This window comes from Leishmania infantum, chromosome 32, assembly GCF_000002875.2.
Source record: "Leishmania infantum JPCM5 genome chromosome 32".
Classification (NCBI taxonomy): domain Eukaryota; phylum Euglenozoa; class Kinetoplastea; order Trypanosomatida; family Trypanosomatidae; genus Leishmania; species Leishmania infantum.
This window is the reverse complement of record NC_009416.2, coordinates 1,536,659-1,547,509: the sequence shown is the minus strand read 5'-3', so window position 1 is coordinate 1,547,509 and position 10,851 is coordinate 1,536,659. Positions and strand designations below refer to the sequence as shown.

Below are 10,851 nucleotides of genomic sequence, written 5' to 3'. Positions count from 1 at the left end.
TACACCAGTACACCAGTACACCAGTACACCAGTACACCAGTACACCAGTACACCAGTACACCAGTACACCCTAACCCTAACCCTCACCCTAACCCTAACCCTAACCCTAACCCTAACCCTAACCAGTACACCAGTACACCAGTACACCAGTACACCAGTACACCAGTACACCAGTACACCAGTACACCAGTACACCAGTACACCAGTACACCAGTACACCAGTACACCAGTACACCAGTACACCAGTACACCAGTACACCAGTACACCAGTACACCAGTACACCCTCACCCTCACCCTCACCCTAACCCTAACCAGTACACCAGTACACCAGTACACCAGTACACCAGTACACCAGTACACCAGTACACCAGTACACCAGTACACCAGTACACCAGTACACCAGTACACCAGTACACCAGTACACCAGTACACCGTCACGCCCCCGTCCTGTTGGAGAGGGTGTCGCTGTGCAAGGAATCAGTGGAGAAAAAAACCCTAACCCTAACCCTAACCCTAACCCTAACCCTAACCCTAACCCTAACCCTAACCCTAACCCTAACCCTAACCCTAACCAGTACACCAGTACACCAGTACACCAGTACACCAGTACACCAGTACACCAGTACACCAGTACACCAGTACACCAGTACACCAGTACACCAGTACACCAGTACACCAGTACACCAGTACACCAGTACACCGTCACGCCCCCGTCCTGTTGGAGAGGGTGTCGCTGTGCAAGGAATCAGTGGAGAAAAAAACCCTAACCCTAACCCTAACCCTAACCCTAACCCTAACCCTAACCCTAACCCTAACCCTAACCCTAACCCTAACCCTAACCCTAACCCTAACCCTAACGAGTACACCAGTACACCGTCACGCCCCCGTCCTGTTGGAGAGGGTGTCGCTGTGCAAGGAATCAGTGGAGAGAAAAACCCTGACCCTGCCCCATCACGTACCCTTTATACCCCTGCAGCACACACCGAAGCCGTCAGCAGGTCGCACAGCATTAGCACAGAGAGGTTCTCCTACGACGAAAAACTGGCAGCGCTCTAGATAAGCAGAGCACCAAGATGAAGCAAAGATAATCCCGTCTTCACGTGTGGGGTAGGGCTTTGGTTGTGATCGGCACAAGTAGGCACCGGTGTCGCCGGCACGATGCATGTAGATTTGAAACGTGATTACTTCAAGCAGAGCAAAGAAGTGCACACATGAGGCCAATGAGGGGAATGGGAAGAGGCGGTGTGGAAGAAAGAGACGGTGAGTCATAGATGCAGTTAATGGCATGCGAGGAAAGCCGGGTCAGCAAATCCAGATAAGTTAGATTGGGGCACTCCACACTTGGTAAAGATCAGGGGCGTCTCCGTGGAAGGAAGACCATGGCAATCATCAGCGTGGAGAGGGGAACCGTTTCTGTATTCTGTTGGACATGTGAGTGAACACGAAGAATAAGCATCTTTACCATGCTTTTGGTGATCCGTGAAGCATGGTTCGGGCCCGCGGTGGGTCCAGGTTAACCGAACACCGTTTCAGTGCTTGGTGTGCCGTGTGAACAGCCCCGGCGGGGCTGACTAAAAAAGGCGCTCGCCTTTTTTCCTTCAGGGTACCGGAAAAAAAAAGCAACCATGGGTACTTCATAAAGTATCCCGTGGGCTGTAGAAGATGAGTCCGTGTCTGCCCCGCCGGTCAGGGATCCATCACATCGTAGCAAACAGCCTCAGACACACGCGTTGCAGTAGCGCACCGTCGCAATTGGCTCAGAACGGCCCTTGCCTCAAACTCTACGCACACACCCACCCCCGCTCCGCTCGCCTCGTCTCCTTGTGTCTGTCCCTCGCGGTGGCGCGCAGGCTCTTGACGCTAGTGCACAATCCGGGCCGTGGGGGTGAGATATATGTTCGTGACGCTGACACACTCGCTGTGATGTGAATGGCGCAAGCCGATTCACAATAGCGGGTCGCCTCCGATGCCGTGCCATCGAGGCCCTGACCGCCGACATCAGACAGCGTGGGTCGCTCTGACCTCCGTACGTGGAAGGTACTTGGCTTCGCCCCGGCGAGCAGTGGTTTCGCAGTTGGCAGGTGGGTGGCTGTCTGGCTCCTTTCCGCAAGGGCATAGATGGTGAGGATGCACTGCACCCTGCCACCACGCTGATGTGTCCTCTGTCATCAGCTACGTCAACGCCCATTGCAGGAAAAAAAAATGGTCGTCAAAGGAATATACGCGATGGAGTTACTGTCACGCAACATCTACCTACTGTTCGCTACCGCACGAGGCCTTCGCCTGCCGCCTGCTGCTGTCATTGGTAATCAAAGGTTTTCCCCTCAATCATTGATCTGAAGTTCGCCAGCTGGTCCACGCCAAGGATGCCGCTCTCCTCCAGCGTCCGCGGATTGTAGGAGCAGTCGCTCGGCCTACTCCAGGCCTGCATCTCGTAGTTGTACGTGTGGTGAAACATGCATCGGCGCGCATCCTCATCAAGCACCCATGTGTCCGCAGGGAAGTGGGACACATTGAAATGCATGTACTTGTACTCGGCTTCCTGCACAGCCTCACGCCATACACCGTCCACGTCACGCGGACCGTACTTGAGCTTGTCGTATATGCCCTTAGAGCGTCGGATATAGCTCACGAAGGCGCGGCGGCTGTAGTTGTCCTCTGTGCCATACTTCTGCAGGTCCGGATCCACAAATGGGCTTCCGCGAAGGTTCGCAGCGTTGTAGTGGTGCCAGCGAGTTACGGGGCCGTTGTGCTCGCCATGTAGTGTGCCAAACCCATACGCGAAGTGCCGCCAACGTAGATCGATGTCGTCCATGTATGCGGGGAAGTAGTTCTCGTCAAAGTACCCAACAGTCGACAGCGCTAGCCGCGTCACCGCAATGGTGCCCAGGGCATACTCGACAGGAGTCACAGTCGCCACGTAGTTGCCGAAGAACCGCTTGCGCAACTCCGCAGGGGTGACAATCCCGCTCTCGCGGTTCTCATCCGCCACCATGTACCGAATGCGGTCTGGCAACAGCGGCGCGGTCCGCACGTTCAACGGCACGCCTGGATACCCGCTCCGTAGCACCTTGAGCGGACGCCCACGCGGCGCCCATCGCTCGTAGTAGGAGTAGTTACCCTCGCGCACAAGCCGCTCCTCTAGCTCGACCTCCGCGCGCAGCGCAGCTAGCATCGCAGCATCGTCGCGGGTGTTTTCCTGCACAACCTTGACCATGTTCGCAAGCAGCCCGGGCTCGAAGATCACGTCCACGCCGCACGCAAACACCCACGGAACCTCCTCCGCTGTCCGCTCCTTCAGCGCCCACTCGAAGCCCTGGTTCATACTCCCGGAGTACCCGCGGTTGTATCGGTTGCGCAAAACAAGGAAGCGCCCGCTGTTGCCGAAGCGGCGCTGCAACTCGTCGATCACCGCCGTCGTATCTGGTTCACGCTCGTTCTGGATCACGTAATGGTACCGCACAGCCACGTCCATCGAGCACACGAAGTACGGGAAGAACTTTACGTCGCCAGTCAGCGGCGTAATCAGCAGCGGGATAGCGTCCGTCATCGCCGTCACCGCGCGCATCGGCCGCCCGCGCTTGTCGAGTTGCAGGTTCTGCCGAATGCACTCCATCCAGTCCGCAGGGAGTTGCATCTTCGCCCACCGGTCCAGTTCCTTCATCGCCGGGTTCTGCTTCGTCGTCTCCGTCGTCGGGTCTGCAAGCAGTGTGCCGCTCTCCTCAGCGCCAGTAGCGCTCGCAGACGCCGCAGACGTCGGTGTTGCTGGGCCGTCAAACGTACTTGTCTGCTCCGCTGGTATTGACGTCGGCTCAGCGGTGGTGTCGATTGCCGGTGCCGATGTCGTGATCGGCGATGTCGGGGTCATGCTCTGCCTCGGCTCACCCGGTTTGGTAGTGGTCAGTTCGCCACTAGGTAGCCAAGTGGTCGCCTCCCGTGTCCGTGCAACCGTCCATTGATCGGGACTGCTTAGAAATATCGTGCTCACAGCGCCACACAAGAAAATAAAGATGAGAATCGGGAGCAACGTGCGCACTGTAATGAAGCGGCGGTGGCTTCTGAGGGTGTGCACGGAGGTGCTTTTCCCCATCCTGTCCTGTGGCTTGTTCAGCGATGAAAGTGTCCAGTGGCAGGGTCGCAGATCGGGCGAGCGTAGGTGAATGCCCTTCGGTATCAAATGTGCTGAGCGCGTGGCGTAAGTGTGGGCGCGGGGAGGCGAGCGAGACGTGCCAGCGCTGCAGTAGACGATGTAGTGGTGCTGGAGAATATATACATGTATATACATCAATGCACACGCACAGCATAACAATCGGTGCCGTGCACCACAGAGCAGCGACCGCGTGGACGGAAGGATCCAAAGAGGGGTGAAGGGTGAGAAGTTCTAGTAACAGGGGAAGCCCGCTCGCAGCGGTGGGATGTCATCCCTGCACGCAACGCTGATATAGTAGCTCAAAGATAAAGCCGCAGCCCTTGTACGATCTTGTGAGAGACCGGAGCAGTGAGCGAAAGTCAAGGCGAAGGCGACGTGAAGCACGCAAAAGCGATGGCGACACTATGCGTTGGCAGGCACACAGGTTCGATTGTCTTAGGAAACGTGGCGAGCGCCAGTAACACGGTGCAAAAGCGCGGCGCTATCATCTTTTTTGAGGGCGTGGACTCGCGCAGGGGTTGCTCACATCTGCGGCAGGTTGGGGGAAAGTGTGAAAGGTACAAGGCTGCATGGCGCTGTTTTTTTTTTTTGCGCGCAGGTCTCTGATACTGAGGCAGATACTGTAGCGGAAGCGTGAAAGAAAACATAGTCGGATGCGTTAGCGAGCAGGCAATGAAACCCAATTGCGTTGCAATCTGCCGGAGGAGCGGCAGGCGTTTCCGCTCTGTCGCCTCTGATGGGAAGGCACGTCTCACACGTCACGGAGTAGTGATGTCCAAGAGGGAATTGGCGTGCGTCATGAAAAGGCCATATGCGACGCATTGGTGAGACGCCCAGATGTCTGCCCGTGGTGGCTCACTTTTTCGAAGGTTTGTGCCGCAACATCACCGTGCGCCAGTCAGGCACTGCCCACACCTCTTCGTCGTTCCGTAGCAGGCTAGCGCCTTCCGGTGACCTGCGCACGGCGCTTAGCAAGGTGGAACTGAGAAGCTGACCGCCCACAGCGTTGATGTGAAGACCATCATCTACAAGAAGTGATGTCCACGGACCTTGTGGATCATACACATCCATTTCCGACTCCGACGGCTCGGCTGCACCGTAGCTCAAGAACGCTGCTTGTGTGTCAACCGCAAACACACGCAGTGGATATTGGGTGCTGAGATCGCGCAAAACCTGCAGCGTAGCGCGGCGATAGAGACGTGTAGCTGAATAGTGTCTCCTCCTCTCTGGGTTTCTCGCGTTCCAGAGGTCTTGGTGGACGGGAGGTAACGTGAGCACGTACACGCCGCCTTTTGGATTGACTTTCGAGAGAACAAATTCAACGATAGCTCGGAGGTTTTCGCAGAATTCGGGTACGGGAACGTTCTGCCCTCCTTCCGCGCTGTCGTTGGAGCCTAACATCACGGTAACAAAGAGTGGCTCACGGACCCAAGCAGGAATAACACTTTCACAGAGCTTCGGATCACGCAGTACGTCCAGCAGCCACCGTGTATTGTACCCACTAAGCCCACTATTGACGACGTAGGCACGGCGGACGAGCGCATCGCTGACGGTGGAAACCCATCCGGAACAGTACCCCTGCTGGGTGATGGAGTCGCCAAGCAACAAAACAGACTCCATCGAAAATGTCAGGGGATCGTTTGGCGTTAGCGAGCGCGCACAAAGATGCGGACAGCCTTCTTATACTTTTTTATGGATTGCCGGCACTTGTCTTGTCCAACGACAGCGGCCACCGCACTGTCGTATCTCAGGTTCTAGTGCCACTCCTCGTGGCGTCAGCGGAGAAGTCTGGGCTGACACGGCGTAGAAGTGAGCAACGGGCACGATCACGTGTGCAGCAGCTCACGGCAAATCCTGTTGACGGTTCAATGAATATACGCACTCACCTACTGTTGTCTTATTATTCTTCTTCCCTTGTGCGTTTGTTGTGCTGTTCTGATGGGGAAAGCAATCCTCGGTCTGACCTGCGCTGTACGGAGTGGAATCGCCGTGGGCAGTGCGGCGCCAAACGGTGTTGGTCGGCGTGGCTCCTTAACACATGCGTGGCGCAGCACAGGTAGAGGAGCTGGCGCTCCGGACGCGTGTGCGTGTTGACTTGTAGGCAGTCGAAGGAGAGGCTACTACACTGAAAAAAAAAAGAGGAACGCTTCGCTTGCCTTTTAGCGGCGGAAACAGGGTTCTGCCATAGCAGGAGGTGAGACCGCAGTAGCGAAGGTGAAAGTGAAGGAGACAGGGAGCATTCTCCGTAGCCACTTGTAACAGTCTGGTGGGCAGTGGCCCCGACCTGTATGACAAACCGCTCCTTACACGAAGTGCAGCCCGTCAACGGCCCGCTTCTGCAGTAGTTATTGACGGCTGATCGTGGGCGAGAGTAAGCTCAGAAGAGAAATAGCAGGAGGTCCACGGCTATCAGGAGCCTCGTGAGAGGAAACGATGAGTAACCAGAGTCGGATGTGTGTAAGAACTGAATGGGCATCCAAAAAGAAGCCGCGACCTAGGGGGCTTGAACGGCAGAAGGATACAAGCCCCCTGATGTCGACTCGGACTTCTGCCACAGTTTCTTTGTGACGCATGACAGAAGCGAAGATATCGCATGCTCAGAGCACGCATTTGGCATCTAGTTCTTGCCTTCTCTCCCTCCATCTGGCCTCGGCAGCCATCGGCAGCGTCACCGCACAGGTGAAGGAGAAAGCGAATTCGCCCAACTGCTACACTAGATAGCGTCAGTTCTAAAAGGATGAAACCCTCGAGGACCACGGTTAGCCCTTTTCGTATATTGCGGTGCAAGCATTCGCGCATGGCAGCATGCAGCGGTGCGCGTTGCCACTCGGCGCTCGTAACCGCTCCATCACGCCTCGGATACTCACCGAAAGCCGTGAAAACAGAGCGACCAAGGTCCTGCCTGCTGCTTGGTGGATACCTTCTCGTCACGTAGGAATCCGTTGTATGTCGTCAGCGAAGGCGTAGCACATGCGTTGGAATGGGTGCGACCTGTGTGTCTCTCGTAACCTGCTGTGCCCGTCTTCGCAGAGATGCCCTGCACGCGTGATGGAGGAGCTGGAGGCCAGGGATGAAGGCCGAGTACGCTCGACTTCCGCAAAAAGGTAGCGTCGGCTTCATGTGGAGCGCAAGCAGAAGCTCCGCTACTCTCTGTGAGCTCTCTATGAACTCGGCAATCTAGTTTGACGACCCTTCCCACTGTGCGTGCACAGTAGCGAAACTCTCGCTTGGGGGCCCTGTTTCCTTCTGGGGTGCCCCCATGCAGCGGGCAGCGGACAAGGTGCTGTTGTGAGTCCTCACGCTAGAGCCCTGCGGTTGGTAGCGATTGCGGTGTTTGAAGAAGGTTACGTCCTGCTTTCTCACTCGAAAATGCTAGCAACTGCATCTCCTCCGGTGTGGGATATGCCCGGTATTCGTACGCGTGTATGTCGAGGTTAAGGGGCACCAACAGTTTTTCCATCTGTCATGTATCACGCCGTATCTTGGGGTCTCCGGAGTGCTGGACTGAGATGTACGACAGACCGTACCAGCTTCTGTGGACAGCAAGCAGGGGTCGTGTTCGTGGTATTGTGCCCTAAGGCCTGTTTATCGACGACATTTTTGCCCCTGAGGCTCACAAATGGAATTCTCGCAATCGGCGACGCTTTTTCTGGATCTCCGGGCTGCTCGCTTGCATGTGCGTCGGCAAAGGAACCGGCATCGCTCTGAGTGGGTGTGGCGGCAGAGGGCACTCCGCCCTCCGCGGAATCCGCACGCCTTTGGCAAGAGTCGGTGCGTCGAGCGCGACGGTATGGCTGCTCATCATGCGCCTCCGCAAGCAGCATTCGCAGCGGTTTGTGGGGCAAAGCGAATGCAAGGTCAGCGATATGCGCGTCTGATGGGGAAGTGCGTAAAGCGCCGGAGTGATGTGCGCAACAATCTTGTTGCGCGCAAGGTTACAGGGTGAAATCGGGGTGGGCGGTGAGCCCTGTGTGGTGTGTGAGCCTGCACTGACATGTTTAGCACGGTGTCGCGTCGGAAGCTTTCCTTGGAAGGACTGATGGAAGTTAGCGTCGAGGCCTCCGTGGTGAGTGAGGGTGCGATGCGCTCATAGTCACCGTCGGCAGCACCCTCTCCCTCCCTCTCTCCGCCCCTGCACACACCAGGTGTTGTCGGCACCAGTCAAGCCCGCAGCTAGCTTTGACAGGGCCGCGACTTTACGTCGATTAAGAGTCCTTACGTCGAAGGTGGGCGGTGTTGATCATAGGGAACATGTTGCACAGCTGCTTGAACAGCTGCAGCGGAAGCACGTCGAGGTTGATGAGGGTGTAGAGCAGTGCAAGCTGTCAGACTGTCGCGGCAGTGATGGTGAGAATGTCTATCCTGTGCTTCGCTGTCAACGTCTCGAGCTGCCTCATGAGTTGGTCGTAGAAGATGGAGCCCCTTCGCCACGTCGCGTCGCCTTTCGCGTTGCTTGGCTGTACCCCTCCACACTCGATAGCTTCTGATCAGTACTCCAGAGCCTCGCGGCCTACCGCCACATGCTCAATCCTCCCCCTTTGTCACAACCGTGTCAGCGGCAACCTCGTCTCCGGCGATGGTGTGAACCTGCGTGAGGTAGTGGGAGGCGGTCATCACGAGCCGATTTACAACCTCTTTTGCGGACCAGGGTGCTGAGGCCTGTGTCATCATCTTTCCACGATGCCGCCCGCGCGGCGCAGCGGGCATCGGCTAATCAGTGCCGATGCAGTGCAAGTTTCTCCACACGCCGTGCCTGCAGTTTCGTGTTTTTTTTTCACGCTTCCGGCCTTTGGGGAAGTGGGTATATCGCACGCGTTCTTTTCATCGACCTTGTACCTCTTTTATTTTCAAGAAGAACCACACGATGTGCAGAGCTGTTCCGAAACATTTATTGTTCTACCGTGCTGACGAGTGTGGTGCGACGGTAGCGGGTAATCTGGCGCATCGCGAAGGCTCACCTGAGCACTATGTGAATGCCGGGAAAACAAAGCATGAAGCACTGACAAGGTGAGAAGGAACGCCGGTGCGCGACACTTATGAGGACATCGCCGTTGAATACTTTTGTCTCTGAAGGCGAGGGAGATCAATCGAGAGCCAGAATCAGAGAGGAGGAGTGGGAGGTTGTGCACTTGTGCGTCTGTCGTCACTGGACGAGAAGCGATGCCGTGTCCCGGGCCTTCGTGGGTGTGCGCGCAGCAGGAATGGCTGAGTATTGACCACCACGCCGTGGCAAGCTCACCTTCTATCCAGCGAGAGCATTCCACGTCCCGCGTTCTGCTGCGCCGCAGTTCAAAGTGCAACAACAACAAAAAAAGGGCTCGACATGGGAGTAGTGAGTCTTGTTATCCTGCAAGGCGCCGTATCTGCGAAAGGCGTCTGTGTCGTTTACGCGAAATCAAGTACCCCGCCGTCACGTGCATTGGCGTGCCCGCTTCATCGTGGCGCGCTTCGAATCCACTGCGGAATCACCACATGTGGATCTCCACACGGCACGGCATCCTCATCGAGCTGCAATTTGGTCCACTCGATATCCACCTGCATCTCGTCGGAGCTGATGCTTTCGTTGTCGTCACCGCGGCGACGCTTTTGCCGCTTCCACTCCATCTCTTTCTCGTCGTCCGAAAAGTCGGGACGGACGTACTCGGGAAGTTCCTCGTCGTTGATGTAGCTGGCGTCAGTGCCTTTGGCGGCATCGCACTGCTCGAAGGGGTCGTACATGATTTGTGGATGGTGGAGATCATAGTGAAGTGGGACCGCCTCTGCGAGACGGTGATCACCTATCAGCTCGTGAAAGTCATCGCGCGTCGACTTCACTACGTAGAAGGCTTGCTTGACCGGCCCGAGCACTGAGGAGACATAGCCGACAAACGTGCCATCAGACAGGCACAGCCGCGTTCCGACGTCCATTGGGAGTGTCTGGGGAACGGCTTCCGCAACGCACGAGCGGCTTGCTGCCGAGATGGCGCTGACCACCGCCACTGGGGCCTCTGAAATCTGCCTGATAGGAAGTACAAGGGTTGCGTCAGCCATCCCGGCGTCGTCTAATGGTACGTCATCGCCTTCGGAGGCAAGCCAACCTCGCGGTGCTCTGCCTCCGCCCTCACGCGAGGCGGAGGACGCGACAGACCGCGCAGAGGCCGCCCGCACAATCGGCTCCGAGTCTACGGAGCTGATGGAAACGGCGCGGCGCGACGGCTTCTCGTCGGCGTAGATGACGCCGACAGCCGCACTTGGCGGGGCACCGTCCATCTGAGAAGAAAAACAGAAAAGAGATAGTGCGGTCGTAGTGGCCCGTACCTTGAAGAATGAAAGCGAGCCACGAAGTGAGACAGGGAGGGAGGGGGAGAGAACTTTCCATGTTTGCGAAATACGTGCACTGTGCAGGCAGAGGAAAGGCATGAAACACTTCGTGACGAAAAGCGAGCAACACCGCGAAAAATGGCAAAAGCAGCACCTGTGCGTCAGGCGCGTGCGCAAAATGCGGGCGTTCGCAACTAAGTCATGATGTCGACATCCGTTACACTGACAGTGTCTGCCTCCATTGGCAAGGATGATGGTCGAGGCGGAGAAAGAAGTGGGCGCCGAGGAATGAACCTCATCCGCTCAAAAACACATGAGGTGAGCAATGGCATGAGCCGTGACCCAGGGGAGGGGCTACTGCCTCTTTCCGTCTTCGCTGAATCCTTTTGCACTACAGAAG

General features: G+C 56.6%; 2 protein-coding genes across 2 annotated transcripts; both read right to left on the bottom strand.

Moving 5' to 3' along the window:
• Positions 1-2,300: 2,300 nt before the first annotated feature.
• Positions 2,301-4,091, bottom strand: LPG1G (putative GIPL galf transferase; the record flags this gene model as incomplete). The annotated part of the gene is made up of 1 exon (XM_003392678.1): positions 2,301-4,091. One exon carries the CDS (start codon positions 4,089-4,091, stop codon positions 2,301-2,303), a length of 1,791 nt encoding a protein of 596 aa, XP_003392726.1.
• Positions 4,092-9,584: 5,493 nt separating this feature from the next.
• LINJ_32_4130 (conserved hypothetical protein) lies at positions 9,585-10,181 on the bottom strand (the record flags this gene model as incomplete). The annotated part of the gene is made up of 1 exon (XM_001468048.1): positions 9,585-10,181. One exon carries the CDS (start codon positions 10,179-10,181, stop codon positions 9,585-9,587), a length of 597 nt encoding a protein of 198 aa, XP_001468085.1.
• Between the last annotated feature and the right edge of the window lie 670 nt (positions 10,182-10,851).